Source organism: Hemitrygon akajei, chromosome 16 (genome assembly GCF_048418815.1).
Source record: "Hemitrygon akajei chromosome 16, sHemAka1.3, whole genome shotgun sequence".
Lineage (NCBI taxonomy): Eukaryota > Metazoa > Chordata > Chondrichthyes > Myliobatiformes > Dasyatidae > Hemitrygon > Hemitrygon akajei.
Window position 1 is genome coordinate 3350139 of NC_133139.1, and position 16819 is coordinate 3366957.

At 39.9% G+C, this 16819-nt stretch overlaps 1 protein-coding gene across 3 annotated transcripts in view; it reads right to left on the minus strand.

Moving 5' to 3' along the window:
- Window positions 1-16819, minus strand: part of LOC140739701 (A disintegrin and metalloproteinase with thrombospondin motifs 6-like) — a 185173-nt gene that overhangs the window by 120228 nt on the left and 48126 nt on the right. For all 3 annotated transcript variants that reach the window (XM_073068121.1, XM_073068120.1, XM_073068122.1), the window contains 3 exons: window positions 16499-16716; window positions 8038-8121; window positions 6495-6640 (listed from right to left, as the gene is read on the minus strand). In XM_073068121.1, the coding sequence (XP_072924222.1) occupies window positions 6495-6640; window positions 8038-8121; window positions 16499-16716 (448 nt within the window). The remainder of the gene's footprint in view (window positions 1-6494; window positions 6641-8037; window positions 8122-16498; window positions 16717-16819) is intronic.

Sequence of the window (16819 nt, forward strand, 5' to 3'; positions counted from 1 at the left end):
AATACTGAATGCAAAGAATGTTGACTTGCTAACAATGCATTGCTCTGGTCATTCAATATAACTTATGTCTTTATTTTTTGCTGAGGGTGTCCTTTCAGGTAAATGCTGGCTAGACATTTTAGAGCAGGATTTGCTTTGGTATCCCTTTCCGCATAACTCTGTGTATGAGGAAGTAGCTATGTATATCTGACATACTCCCCGCTGTGTTCTGCCTCAGCTGTGCTGGAACCGGTAGTAGCCCAAGGAGTTGGCCCTGAATGAAGTGCTGACACGTGATGGTCACTGTTGTACTCAGTGCAATGTCTGATAGACTTATAGTCCTTTTCCTGATGTCCTATTGAAGCACAACATTTGAAACATATTGAGTACTCCTTAAGAAATTGTCGTCAGTCTGCCAGTAATACTTCTCTGAACCCTTTGCATTACCTGAATAGGGGCATTGTGGAGTCACTGCCAGAAGAGATGGATGGAAGGACAGTCTGTCCGTGACTGTATAGATATGATTAATATCAGTAGCAACTTGAATAAAGCCTTTGCTGTGATGAAACTGTAGGGGGTGTTGTGGGTCTTTACTGCTGTAGACCTTGACTGTCAACACCTGGACTAAGTAAAAGGCATGTTGGTTGCGTGGTGTGGACTGCTTCTACCTGTAGAGCTGGAGCACTGTCTTTTTTGTAGCCAAATTGCATTTGGACATATTATTTCATGAGCTGCATTGGTTGTTGTTATGGCAAAGCATGACTGATTCTGGTTTGTAGATTCCCCATTGTCTAAGACAGCTGCTGCTTCATACGTCTTTACCTCTGCTAAGACAGCCTCAGCTTTACACCCTGAGTGCAGCCTCTACATGTGATCTCTCCATTTCTATACAAGCTTTCTCCAATTCTCTGTGAGCTTTCTCTTGATCTTCCAGAGGGCTGATTTTGTCCCTTATTATCTTTTGCTCTTAACATATCTGTAGAATCCTTTAGGATTCTCTTTCACCTTTTTTTAAAAATTTGGACTTTATGCAAGAAGGTAATAAAGTTCATTGCCTGCACTGATTTTGTTCATTTACAGTCAATCAGAAGAACACTACAGAGATTAATTCTTCTGTCCATAACTATTAGGAACCAATACAGTTTTATAACACAGTAGTAATATTGGTTTTGGTCCAATTTGTTTTGTATTTCATTTCAGTGCATAATTTGTTACTCAGTTGAATGATAGTTTGTCTTTGTTATGCCTTTCAGCTATTTCCATGAAACTTCAGCTAGTTGAAGCAGCTGCTTAATTGGGCCATAATGTATTGGTCCCTATGTGTCCAATTAACTGGAATCCACTGTATCTCTGAATGTCAATCATTTCAAAACAGCAAAATCCAACACCAGCTTAACGGAAGACAAAACTCCAAAAGTTATCAGGCCAATGGTCAAGCTCCACTAATCCAACCAAAACCTATTCACTATTGCAAACTTCCCACTCAATTAGCTTTGTGTGAGTATGCACGGTTCATGTTCAGTGATTCCAGGTGGGGAAATAAGGTGAGATTAATCTGGTCCATTAACTTTACCACTGCTGAATTCATTATGAGTAACCCGTTCACTTCCAAATTCTCAGTGGTCGCCACTGATCAGAGGACTTCGTTTAGTCAGATATAGAAGTATTTTGTTTTGCTCATGACTCACGTATTATTTGTCAAAATAGCTGAATAAATTACAAAATGTACATTGGAAAGCTCCAGTTTTCTGAATATGCAAAACTCAAACACTGAAAGCTAAAAATTATTAATGACAAGGTAGCCTACTTGAGTGGCATGCCATGCACCAATCTAAATATTCACTTTGTCCACAACATGTGCACTGCTTTGCAGTGTATACTGTACCTAAATAGAAATACATCCTTCTTTTCAAAAAAAAGCTGTATGAGAATATACAATATATTCTTATTGTAAATTAGTTTTTTTATTATGTATCACAATGTATTGCTGCCACAAAACAACAAACTTCACACCATACACCATAGAAAACCTACAGCACAATACAGGCCCTTTGGCCCACAAAGGTGTGCTGAACATGTCCCAACCTTAAAACTTACTAGGCTTACCCATAGCCCCCTATTTTTCTAAGCTCCGTGTACCTATCCAAAAGTCTCTTAAAAGACCCTATCGTTTCCGCCTCCACCACCATTGCCGGTAGCCCATTCCATGCACTCACCACTCTGAGTAAAAAACTTACCCCTGACATCTCCTCTGTACCTACTCCTCAGCACCTTAAACCTGTGCCCTCTTGTGGCAACCATTCCAAAAGCTCTCTAACCAGTAACACTGAGAATACCTTCAAAAGTAGTTAGGATAGATAGCCATTGCACTCGCCAGCAACGACTATACTTGTAAAAGAACAAAATAAACCTGTACCCGGTCACCATATCATATTCACCAATATTTAAGATACTGAACATCAATTTCTCCAACTTCTGATAAGCACTTTTGTTTCCCACGCATCCATATTACTGCCCTGTTCATTTGCCTCATTCTGATGGCCCTCCCACTCTTTCCCTTCCCCCCCACCCCCATGACCTGCCTATCACTGCCCTCTGATTCTCCACTTCCTTTCCTTTATTCCATGGCCTACTGTCCTTTATCACATTCATTCTCTTTCAGCCTTTTACCATTTCCACCTATCAGTTCCCAGAGTTTCACTTCATTACCCTCAGCCTACCTATTATCTGCCCGCTTGTCCTCCTTCCGGCTTTCCCCTCCCCATCACCATATTCTGCCTTCTACCCCCTTCCTTTCCAGTCCTAATGAAGAGGCAACTGTTTATTTTCCTTCATAGATACTGCCTGACCTGCTGTGTTCCTCCACCATTTTGTGTGTGTTGCTCAAGATTTTCAGCATGTGCAGAATATCACGTGTCTCTGTTTCACTATAATGTTGCCTAGCTTGGAGGATTTTAGTTATGGCAAAGGATTGGATAGTCTTGGTTTGTTTTCCCCAGAATGAAGGTGGATGAGATGGGAGGGCATTACTAAACAAAAATTAAATTAAAATAAAATAAAATTTAAAAAAGGGTACATAGTTAAATCTTTTTCCTGTGGTCAAGGTATCAAAATAAGACCATAAGATATAGGAGCAGAAGTAGGCCATTTGGCCCATCGAGTCTTCTCCACCATTCAATCATGGGCTGATCCACTTCTTCCTGTCATCCCCACTCCTCTGCCTTCTCCATACCCCTTGATGCCCTGTCGAATCGAGAATCTATCTATCTCTGCCTTAAATGCAGCCAATGATTTTGCCTCTACAGCTGCTCGTGGCAATAAATTCCAGATTTACCACCCTCTGACTAAAGTAATTTCTCCACATCTGTTCTAAATGGACATCCTTCAATCCTGAAGTTGTGCCCTCTTGTCCTAGACTTCCCTACCATGGGAAATAACTTTGCCATGTCTAATCTGTTCAGTCCTTTTAACATTCAGAATGTTTCTATGAGATCCCCCTCCCCCCCATTCTCCTGAACTCCAGTGAATACAACCCAGAAGCTGCCAGATGCTCCTCATACGGTAACCCTTTCATTCCTGGAATCATTCTCGTGAATCTTCTCTGAACCCTCTCCAATGTCAGTATATCCTTTCTAACACAAGGAGCCCAATACTGCACACAACACTCCAAGTGTGGTCTCACGAATGCCTTATAGAGCCTCAACATCACATCCTTGCTCTTATATCCTACACCTCTAGAAATGAATGCCAATATTGCATTTGCCTTCTTCAGCACTGACTCAACCTGGAGGTTAACCTTTAGGGTATCCTGCACAAGGACTCCCAAGTCCCTTTGCATCTCTGCATTTTGAATTCTTTCCCCATCTAAATAATAGTCCATTTATTTCTTCCACCAAAGTGCATGACCATACATTTTCCAACATTGTATTTCATTTGCCACTTCTTTACCCATTCCCCTAAACTATCTAAGTCTCTCTGCAGGCTCTCTGTTTCCTCAACACTACCCGCTCCTCCACCAATCTTTGTATGATTGGCAAATTTAGCCACAAATCCATTAATCCTATAGTCCAAATCATTGAAGTACATTGTATAAAGCAGCTGTCCCAACACAGACCCTTGTGGAACTCCACTGGTAACTGGCAGCCAGCCAGAATAGGATCCCCTTATTCCCACTCTGTTTTCTGCTGACCAGCCAATGCTCCACCCATGCTGGTAACTTCCCTGTAATTCCATGAGCTCTTAACTTGCTAAGCAGCCTCATGTGTGGCACCTTGTCAAAGGCCTTTTGAAAATCCAAGTACACCACATCTACTACATCCTCTTTGTCTACCCTGCTTGTAATTTCCTCAAAAAATTGCAGTAGGTTAGTCAGGCAGGATTTTTCTTTCAGGAAACCATGCTGGCTTTGGCCTATTTTGTCATGTGCTCCAGGTTCTCCGTAATCTCATCCCTAACAATCAATTTCAACAACTTCCTAACCACTGATGTCAGGCTAACAGGTCTATAGCTTCCTTTCTGCTGCCTCTCATCCTTCTTAAATAGCGGAGTAACATTTGTAATTTTCCAGTCGTCCGGTATAATGCCAAAACTTATTGATTCTTGAAAGATCATTGTTAATGCTTTTGCAATCTTTCCAGCTACTTCCTTCAGAACCTGAGGGTGCATCCCATCAAGTCCAGGGAATTTATCCACCCTCATACCACTAAGCTTCCTGAACACCTTCTCAGTCGTAATTTTCACTGCACATACTTCACTTCCCTGACAGTCTTAAATCTCCAGTATACTGTAGATGTCTTCCACTGTGAAGACTGATGCAAAATACACATTCAGTTCCTCTGTCATCTCTGCATCTTTCATTACAATATCTCCCGCATCATTTTCTATTGGTCCTATATCTACCCTCAACTCTCTTTTACCTTTTATACACTTAAAAAATGCTTTTAGTATCTTGTTTGATATTAGTCACCAGCTTCCTTTCATAATTCATCTTTTCCTTCCTAATAACCTTCTTAGTTTCTTTCTGCAAGTTTTTAAAAGCTTCCAAATCCTCTGTCTTCCCACTAGCTTTGGATTCCTTGTCTGCCCTCTCTTTTGCTTTTACTTTGGTTCTGATTTCACTTGACAGCCACGGTAGTGTCCTCCTCCTCCTTCCATTCGAAAATTTCTTATTTGGAATATATCTGTCTTGCACTTCCCTCATTTTTTGCAGAAACTCCAGCCATTGCTGCTCTGGTGCCCTTTTCCAGTCAACTTTGGCCAGTTGCCCTCTCATGCCATTGTAATTTCCTTTATTCCACTGAAATACCAACACACTGGAATTTAGCTTCTCCTCAAATTTCAAAGAGAACTCAATCATATTGTGATCACTGTTCCATAACTGTTCCTTAACCTTGAGCTCTCTTATCACCTCTGGATCATTGCACAACACCCAATCCAGCACAGTCGATCCCCTAGTGGGTCAACAACAAGCTGTTCTAAAAAGCCATCCCATAGACTTTCTACAAATTCTCTCTCTTGTGGTCCAGTACCAGCCTGGTTTTCCCAATCCATTTCATGTTAAAATCTCCAATGATTATCATGACATTGCCCTTCTGACACGCCTTTTCTATCTCCTGCTGTAATTTGTAATCCACATCCTGGCTGCTGTCGGACACCACCCCCTCTGCCTACTAACTTATCTTTCAGAAACACTGTATATCTCTGGACATTCAAGTATGACATTGTTGCCATCTCTAATGGCAGCCATCCTTTAGCTATTAGAGATTGCCACAATGTCATACTTGCCAATCTGTAGCTGAATTTCAAGATCGTCCAATTTATTTATAAGGCAGCAAAGGTGAGAAGGAGTTTAAAAGGGGATCTGAGGCAGCAATTTTAAAAAGTATATACACAGAATGTTAGATATCAGGAATGCACTAGTGTAGGAGATGGTGGAAGCGGATGCAATCACTTCACTTAATCAACTTTTGGTTAGGCACTTAAGTTTGTGAGGCAGGGAAAGATACAGACCTTATATGGGCCAGTGGGGTCACTGCAGTTGGGTACAAAGATCATCACAGAGGTGTTTGGTCAAAGGGCCCACTTCATCAATGATTTCAATTTGCCATTCACTGGAGGTCTTGCAGGCAGCATATTCTCTGCTCTTCAGCTGACTTACTGGTTAGCACTACTCTCTAAATTCATGGTGTTCTAGCTGTTTATCCACCTTTCCAACAGTTTTACATAGAACCAATAGACTTTATTGCTTTTCAAGGACATTCCTATTTTTGTCAGATTGAGCTTAAAATAACAGTGAGAAACTAGTTCCCAAGCAATAACCAACAATTAATAATGAGACATTATATCACCTAAATAAATTGAAACTAATGTTCTAAACATGGAGAACTCTTTTCCAGAGAACTATAAAATGCAATGCCTTTCTTGGTGTCAAAAAGGTAACAGGTATGTAAAGGGTAGAAATTAGTTCTGAGTGTTTTTTTTTCTCTACTTTTTTTGAAATCTGAGAGAGGGCATACCTGGTGAGAAGTACAGCATTATCATGGTGAGCAATTCCATTGTCAGGGATGGCATTTCCATTACCATTGCGGGAAAGAATAGATTTCTGCCATTTACAAAAACTATCAAGTGATTTACCAGCATGATGATTTATTTCCAAGTTTGGCTAAAATACAAATAAAAGTAATATTAATAAACAAATATTAACAACTATCAAATTCAAAATAAATCGTTTTATAGCAACAATTCAATTTTTATGAAAACTGATTTATAAATGATGCCCTTATAGAAGTGTTTAACATCCTGAGAAACACAGATAAGGTAACACATTTTCCCTGGTGTAGGGAGTCTAATAGTTGAGGGCATAGGTTCAGAGTGAAAGGGTAAAGATTTACAACGCATCCGAGGATCAACTTTTCCATGCAGAGGGTGGTAAGTATATGGAACAAGCTGCTAAAGGAAGTAGTTGAGGCAGGTACAATAGTATTATTTAAGAAACACTTGGATAGATACATGGGGAGGTGGGGCATGGTAGTAGTTGGTAATTACAGCAATAATTAGGAAAACTCATAGAATGCTTATTGCTAGCAGAATTGAATACACATGTTGCCAAGTTATTTTTCAGTTATATGGGGTACTAATAAGACTGCACCCAGACTGCTGTATATTGCATTGGTCTCCTCATTTAAGGAAAGAGGAAATATATTCAGTAGGTGGGATGTGTTACTAAGAAAGGTTGGTCAGGCTAGGCTTGTATACACTGTGTTTAGAAAAATGAGAGGTAGGAAAATATGAGGAAGGTTAGATTAAAGCACAAAAGATCCTGAGAGCCTCAGCTATTTCCTTCTGTGATCAAATCTGAATAGAGATGTTAACTGCTTAAAAATAAAGAACTGATAATTTAAGAAAGATGAGGATGTTTTTCCCTTGGTTGGGTGAGTATACATGGAACTCTCTTTCCTTTGAGATACAGCACAGCAACAGGTCCATTTGGCCCAATGAGCCTGTGCTGACCAACTACACTCATGTAACTAATTAATCTACACCTTTGGTATGTGGGAGGAAACTGGAGCATGTGGAGGAAACCCATGAAGTCACAAACTCATAGACAATGGCAGAATTCTGCTCAAGACAGTGGCGTTAAAGCATTATGCTAACCACTACGCTGCTGAGCTGCCTCTCTTCTTCAAGGATAGTGGAAATGGAGAATTTGAATACCTTTAAGTCAGAGGCAGATAGATTTTTGATAGGCCAGGGGATGAAAAGTTACAAGGTATAGTGGAGATTACAGTATTAAAGTTTCAATCAGATCAACCATAATGGTATGGAATTGTGGAACATGCTCAAATGGATGAGTGGCCTAATTTATAGAGTATGTTCTCAGGAAGCACAGGGAATTCAGTTGGTGAAGACGTAGGTAATATATCGACAAGACCTCATACAGTTGTATATAACCAAGAATTAGATGGGCTAAATATTTTGGAGTGTGAAACAGAATGTAACATAAGAACACTGGAAGACTGCAACAAAAACAGAAAGAGAAGGCATGCACAGGATTCTTACCTGATCATCAGTTAGTAGTATGAGTCGAGTTACTACCATATTCACAATGTTTCCTATACTCGAGTCTTGCAAAAGTCTGGCAACCTGACCTCCAGAAAACAAGAAAAAACACAGACAGTCTTAAAAATGTAATTGGTATAAATAGGTCATCATTGATATGAGTACCAAAGCATCTTTAAAGCTTATTTAGAATATTGTATAGAAGTACAATCATGGGATGATTTGACTAGAAATGTCATTTCATGTATTTTCTGAAGAGATGTTTTGATCTGACTGTTTAATTCTTAGGTTAGGCAGTTTAATTATTAATTTCTTTGCATTTTAACTATTAATTATCTGCTTGTATTTTAAGTAGTTCTTACATGCATATAACAGTTTAATATGCCTCTAGTGGTTGTAATAGTATAATTCTGGAAGTATTTGAATAAGTGTTTACTCACTGGTTAACTCTTAACTACAAATTTGAATATAACCTGCAGATGCTAGAAATCTGAAATAAAAACAGAAATTGATGGAAATGCTCAGTCGATAAGGCAGCACTTGTGGAAAGAGAAACAGTTAAAGTTTAAGATCTATGATCACTCAATAGAACTGAGAACGAAAAAGGAAGTTAATTTTCGATACCAGGAAAGTAAGGGGGGAAGAAATAGGTAGAATAAAGAGATTATCTTTGATACTGTCAGAGCAAATATGTTATATAGTGACTAAAGTAGCAGTTTGCAAAGCAATATTATATTAAAAGAAGAAATTCTGAGCCAAAATCATGACAAACTGAAATGGCCAGTTCTAATGAAGCCCAAAGAACAAGATATGAGGTAGAGATTTCAATATCAAGTCTAGAAGACTGCAAACATGCTTAGAAAGAAGCACATTCCATTGCACATTAGTGGCTGTGCCGTGGAGGCAATGAAAAACACAAAGTTCCTTGGGATGCAGATAACAGACAATCTAACTTGCATTCACAACATCTCTTCACTACTCAAGAAGGTACAGCAGCATCTACACTGAGGAGATTCAGGTGTGCAAGGCTTCCCCCTACCCCCACCTATTCTAATAACTTTCTACAGGAGCACCATTGAGAGTGTTTTGGTTGGCTGCATCATTGGACTGCTACACTCTACAGAAGACAATAAAAACAGCCAAGAGGATCACAAGAGTCTCCTACCCCCTATTTGAGACATTTGCCTGGAACACGATAGACAAAGGTGCCCAAAGCATTGTTGAGGATCTCTACCACCCATCCCACATTCTCTTTGACCCACTAACATCAAGAAGAAGGTACAGACGCATCAGGACTAGGACTGCCAGACAAGGTAACAGCTTTTTCCCTCAGGCCATGAAATTAGTGAATCTCATGCCATTGAGATCTCATCACTAGAACAGCAAGCTGCTTACTGTACTGTTTACTTGCATTGCGCATTACATGCATTTTGAATTACATATTTCATTAATGTATTTATAGTAGTATAATATTTTGGTTTACGTGCTGTGTCATATATGTTTTGTGGGTGCACCATGGTCTGGAAGAGCAGAGAAAAAATATATATACACTGATATACATGTATATCAGTACTGTATTGACTTCCAGTCAAGATGGTGCCTGCATAGAAAACTCCCTTGGTCGATATCTTCTGGACAGACTATGAAACTATTTATTTTCATATATAACTATATAACAATTACAGCACAGAAACAGGCCATCTTGGCCCTTCTAGTCCATGCCGAATGCTTACTCTCATCTAGTCCCACTGACCCGCACTCAGCCCATAACCCTCCATTCCTTTCCTGTCTATATACCTATCCAATTTTACTTTAAGTGACAATACCGAACCTGCCTCTACCATTTCTACTGGAAGCTCGTTCCACACAGCTACCACTCTCTGAGTAAAGAAATTCCCCCTCGTGCTACCCTTAAACTTTTTCCCCCTAACTCTCAACTCATGTCCTCTTGTTTGAATCTCCCCTACTCTCAGTGGAAAAAGCCTATCCACGCCAACTCTATCTATATCCCTGATGCACCATCAATAACTCTCTGAGACGTGAGGCGAGATATCGGCTTTTATTGGCTGGAAGAAAGAACAAGCAGCAATTGACCACCACACTGCATCCTGGAGACTGAGACCGGGGCAGAGTCCCCAATCGCCTTTATACCGGGGTCCATGGGAGGAGCCACAGGAGCAGTCAGCGGGGGGGGGGGGGGGGCATGTCCAGACAGGTATATGTAGTTCACCACAATCCCTCATAATTTTAAATACCTCTATCAAGTCCCCCCTCAACCTTCTATGCTCCAAAGAATAAAGGCCTAACTTGTTCAACCTTTCCCTGTAACTTAGGTGCTGAAACCAGGTAACATTCTAGTAAATCTTCTCTGTACTCTCTCTATTTTGTTGACATCTTTCCTATAATTCGGTGACCAGAACTGTACACAATACTCCAAATTCAGCCTTACCAATGCCTTGTACAAGTTTAACATTACATCCTAACTCCTATACTCAATGCTCTGATTTATAAAGGCCAACACACCAAAAGCTTTCTTCACCACCCTATCCACATGAGATTCCACCTTCAGGGAACTATGCACCACTATTCCTAGATCACTCTGTTCTACTGCATTCTTCAATGCCCTACCATTTACCTATTTGGATTATTCCTACCAAAATGTAGCACCTCACATTTATCAGCATTAAACTCCATCTGCTATCGTTCAGCCCACTCTTCTAACTGGCCTAAATCTCTCTGCAAACTTTGAAAACCTACTTCATTATCCACAACGCCACCTACCTTAGTATCATCTGCATACTTACTAATCCAATTCACCACCCCATCATCCAGATCATTAATGTATATGACAAACAACATTGGACCCAGTACAGATCCCTGAGGCACACCACTAGTCACCGGCCTCCAACCTGACAGTTATCCACCACTACTCTCTGGCATCTCCCATGTTTTTCCATATGAAATATGTTTCTGAAACTGTTAGAGCCTCTGATTTAGTTTGGAGATTGATTGAGTGAGTGATTCAGCGCTTTGCTTTCTCCGAGAAGATTTTGGGCTCCAAGCTTGAATCCCCAAGGCAAAGAACTTTGATGCAGGACCCAAGTTGACTATCTGACTCTACTTCACTGAATAATGTTTTCACCGAATAAAGCTTCCATTATTTACCAATTAAAGTGATGAGAAAGATTAAAACAACAAGGTGAATTAGGAAGGCAAGTGAGTGTTCGGTGCTGGTTACCTGCTTTTTGATGCCTCTGCCGCCAAAGGAGCATGTGTGACCTCGTGCTGTGCACAGAGGGTAGGTCTGTGCGCTCGAGCTGTGTCATTCTTTCCAGGATCTAGGAGGATGTTATCAAGGTTATGTGTTTATGGATTTGGCCTATGGACTCTTTCTGTATTATGGTTTTTACATTGTGTTTTCACGCATTTCTCATTGTTGATTTTTGTGTGGGGGAGGAAGGTTTGGGGACTGATGTTCTTATTGTGTTTCTGTGGGGGTGGAGGGGAGTCTGGAGACAGGTGTTCTTATTGTGTTTCTGTGGGGAGGGGGGTTTGGGGCCAATGTTATTGTGTTTCTGTGGGGGGGGTGGGGGTGGAGGGGAGGTCTGGAGACCGATGTTCTTATTGCGTTTCTGTGGGAGTGGGGGGGGGGATTTACGGCCACCATTCTTATTGCATTTTTATGGGTGGGGGGATTTAGGGGCTGCTGTTCTGATTGAGTTTCTGTGGAGGGGAGGGAGTTTGGGGGCTGACGCTCTTATTGCTTTTTTGTGTGGGGGGATTTAGGAGCTGATGTTCTTATTACATTTTAGTTGTGGGAGGGGGGTTGGGGGCTGATGTTCTTGTTGCGTTTTAGTGAGCGGAGGGGATTTGGGGGCTGATGTTCTTCTGTTTCTGTGGGGGGGGATTTAGGGGCCAATATTCTTGGTGTGTTTATGATTGGGGAGGGGGGTTTGGGGCCGATGTTTTTATTGCGTTTTTGTTGTGGGAGGTGGATGGCATTTCTGGTGGTGGCATGGGGGGTGGTATTTGAGCGAGTTGATGATTGTGTTGCCATTCTATTTTTGTGCAGGGTGATGGGTTTGCTGCTTCTCTTTGAATTTACTTCGATGGTTTTTCTTTGTTTCATGGCTACGTGGAGAAGAATCTCAAGAGTTGTACATTGCATTGAACCTTTGAGCATATATGTAGACACACACACACACACATATATTATATACACATATATGAATATATATGCATTTAATCTTGAACTTTAAGGAAGCAGCAATGTTATTATTTGAGTTTCTGTTGATCCTCGTTGTAACTGTGCAGAGTGTAAAGCAACAATCTCTAGATCACTGACTGAACCTGAGCCCTTGGTTGCCAGCAATCCTGCTTTTAGGCTGTCTCTTCTTTGCTGTGGCCTTCTGCATTGTTACATGAAGACCTAGTGGAAGTATGAGCCACAAAATTGCCACTTCTGTCAAAGTACATTGGCTGCCTTCCAACTCAATACTGAATTCTCTAGGTAACTCATGATTCAGGCAGAAAGAAAAACCAGAAGTCTATTTTTGCCAGTCATTACTTTGGCTCAGTTTCTCCATTTATTATTATTGCTTGGCTGCTGGAGATGCCCCACAGTCCTGCTTTTAGCAACACATTGTAGACAAACAAGCATAATCTGATCCTAACTGCTACTTTAAGGATGTCATTAACTTATTAGGTCTTACGCTATAAGAGATATTCCTTTTCCTGTAATATTCCATTCCAACCCCAACTTCTTTGCGACTAAAACATTTGCTTTCCACCTCTCTAATAAAGAAGGGTCTCAGCCCTGAATGAATAATTGTTTCTCTTTGCAGTGATGCTGCCTGACCTACTGAGTTTTCTTAGAATTGTTTTTTTTAAAAAACAAATCCTGACGATTACTTACCCATTTCCATGATTTCAATCACCAAGTGCCCATTTCACTTCTTTTTATAAATTCAAGTTGTCAAGGCCAAACAAACTTACTACTTAATAATGGGATCTTATCAACCAAAGAAAGAACAGTAATACGAAAATTAATTCTAAATTCCGTGGCAAATAATTTCATATAAAGAGCTACACAAATAGCTTGCTAACTGAGAGGCACATCACCAGTGCTTGGAAGTTGTATGGTGTATCACAGACACAACCTCCCCACCATTGAGTGCATCTTCAAAATGTAGGAGAGATGGTACAGGAGCCTTAAGACACACACTCAGTGTTCTAGGAAAAACTTCTTCCTTTCTGAAATCAGATTTATGAATGCTCCATGAACCCATGAACACTACCTCACTACTCTTGAAATTATTTATTTATAACGAACAGTAAATTTTCATGTCTTGCACTGTACTGATGTCACAAAAGAACAAACTTCAGGACATGTGTCAGAGATGACAAACCTGAGTCTGATCAGAATTTGAAAATCTCTGGGCTGCAACATAAAATTGGACAATCATGTTCATTATTTTTGTTCTTACACTTAGCCTCAATGCCTAATATGCAGCAAAACAGTAACCTGAATTGATTGAGAACCACTGCACCTTTGCATACATGTACATCTGAACTTCAGTACAGTACATAACACTAATTATTTATGAACCATGACAGCAAAGGAATATAAATTCATTAGAAAGTAGTATGAGTGTTAAAAGGAATTTGAAGAGTGACAGGCCTTAGCCATAAACAGAAACAGCTATGACTGTTCATTCACTCCAAAATAATGTGAAAGTATCGGTAAGATATGGAAAATAATTACAGCATGAACTGAGAGTTTAAAATAAGGTTAGAGAAAACAAAATTTTTTACTTAAGATAGTGGATACCAGAAAGAAGTTTACATAAAGGAAATTGACTTAACATCAATTGTCACCTTTAAAAAGAAGCTGGTTCAATATTTAGAAAGGAAGACTTACATTTCACGACCTCAGGATCCCAAAGCACTTTACAGCGAATGAAGTGTTGTCATTGTTGTAAACGCAGCAGCCAATTTTGCCACAGCAAGCTCCCCAAAGAGCAATGTGATAATGATCAGAAAATCTGCTTTTGTAATGTTGATTGAGGGATTAATATTGGCCAGGACACTGGGGGTATGTCCCCTGCTCTTCTTCGAAATAGTGCCATGGGGTCTTTTACGTCCACCTGAGAGAGCAGATGGGGCCTCAGTTTAACGTCTCATTTGAAAGACGACATTTCTGACTGTAATGGATTGTCAGCCTAGGCTTCCGTACCTGTGCCTCTGGAGAGGGACATAAACCTACAGCCTTCTGGCGCAGGGAAATATACTTGGAATTCGTTGGAAACAGAGTTGGTGAATAATCATAAATGAACTCTAAATCATGTTAGCTTCATTTATAGGCATTTCTGGTTCCTTAAAACTTCTGCCAGTCCTGAAGGAAGAACACTATAACAACAGGGGGTAGCTGGCAAAACCTCCATCTTATAAACATAGTGCTAACACAATTTTGGCTCCTTTGGACCTGTAGTGCAACTGGTAATCATCTATTTAAACTGCTAAAGGTGTTGTTCTCAGGATTGCATGCCAGCTGAAGAAACAAATTAAATAAAACACCAAAATATACTACAGGAATAAAGCAATGCACTTTATGAGACTTTCCTGCTTTAAAACAAACCTTTAAATGAAACTAAGCTTTTGTGAGAAGGATAGAGCAAAACGAGGTAATCATGAAGATTCCCACTGGACACAGTGTAGTGGTCCCCAGCTCATTGGTGACAGAGGTAATTACTGCAAGTGAAATGTAACTTTGAGAAGTTCAGAATTTAATAATCAGTGATGCTGCTATACATTACTGAATGGTCTTTAGACATTTTCTTTTGTGGAAGATATCATTGTGGAAATGTGGTCGGAAATATCAGTATGGAGGCCAGGTCCTGGGTAGGATGGAGAAAACATGGCAGAGAAAGAGGCATCAGGCAAGGTGACCTGAGTGGGTTCCAGAACAATTAAAGCATTGTTGAGTGTACTAAAATTGCCCAACAACATATATAACTGAGAACAGCTTCAGCCAGTTTCCTGGGAGACACATATTAGCAGTACTGCTCAGGGAATTATACTATTCCATGGGTATCTAACACCAATGATGCAAATATAATTTGCAACAGGTGTGCCTGGTCAATTTTCAAAGGAGGCCGATTCAACCTAAAATTCCATGTAATCATATAAAACCCCCATAATAATTGATTTTTATATAGGAATGCTGAGAAATACTGGGCCAGTAGCTTTCTTCTCAGCTGCTAGTTTTTATACATTTCTCCTTTGTACCCTTCCAAACTATTTGCCTATTTTGAAAGAGGTTTTGCTAATGGTCCTGACTACCATATTAATACTGTAGCTTAAAAAAAGAGAATCACTTAATTCATGACAGGACTATCAAACCTGATTTGGGAAACATTTAAGTTTACAATAGTTAAAAAAATAGCGTGAAGCCAGGAAATTGTACCTCAGTTATTTCAACATCTTTTCTCAGCACATTTGTGAGTGAATACACCAACGGACACACTGGCTCTCAAGAACAGATTGAGAAAGTGTCTGTGAACAGCTACTTCCAAGTTGAAAATGTGAGTGTTCACGCACGCGCAAGTTGGAATATCAAACTCACTGCATTTCTCTACAAAACCTGGCATCTAGCATTTCATTTTCTTTGAATGTCTAGAAGACTTTGTGCTATGAATTTATTAGTGAAAACAATGCATAATACTACAGATAATGCATCAGGGAAAAAAAACTGTATGGACTAACATGTTTGTCACATTTTATTTTAAACATGATACATAACTTTATTTATTTAGTGATATAGTGTGAAACTGACCCGTCCAGCCCACCTCACCATGCTGCCCAGCAAACCACCAATTTAAATCTAATCTAGTCACAGGACAAGTTACAATGACCAATTAATCTAATAACCTGCATGTCTTTAGACTTTGGGAGGAATCTGGAACATCTAGAGGAAACCCATGTGCATATGGAAAGAATGTACAAGCTCCTTACAAAGGACATCATAATTGAACTTCGACATCCCAAGCTGTAATAGTGTTGCTTGCACTCACTGCTATGCTATTGTGGCACCCAATCTTTTAACAAAGCTAATATATACACCAAGTTTTTGTGCATGAATTCTGTAATCAGCAAACTCCAAGATGATCATTTGACTAACCACAACAGGTCAGATGCTCTGTTTTACCTGATGCTGAACAAGAAAGGCCAAACACTCCCAACAGGGATAAAAACAACAACTTGAAAAGCAAGCCACCCCATACCACTTGCAGAATTTCATTCAAGATAGTATCGAGAGAGATACGAGACTGTGCCACATAACTACACATTGAGAACCATGGGGAGATTTTTTTTTAAATAGAAGAAAAAGTGAAAAAAATGAATTGAAAGGAATTTTTCAACCAGAAATGTAATATAGTATGAAGAAATGAAATATACCTACAATATTCATAACGGAGAGAATGTACTGCTCAATGTCTCTTCGTCCATGGTAGCCAACCATCATCTTATCTGCTACTACTAGTGTCTCTACATAATGTTCTTGACTGACTGATCTTTTCAACTGTAGCTGGTTTCGCAGCGTCTTATTAGGTGAAAGAGTCACCGCTGAAGTCTGTAAATTCCTCAGCCATGAAGATCTTCCTTTCCCTGGCTTCTCATCTGGAATAGAAGCACTGGTAGCATTCAAAATTATACCTTGTATGAAGAGCAAGCATCATGCTGGGTAAGGAAGGGAATACTTTCATGGTTATATTATTACGGT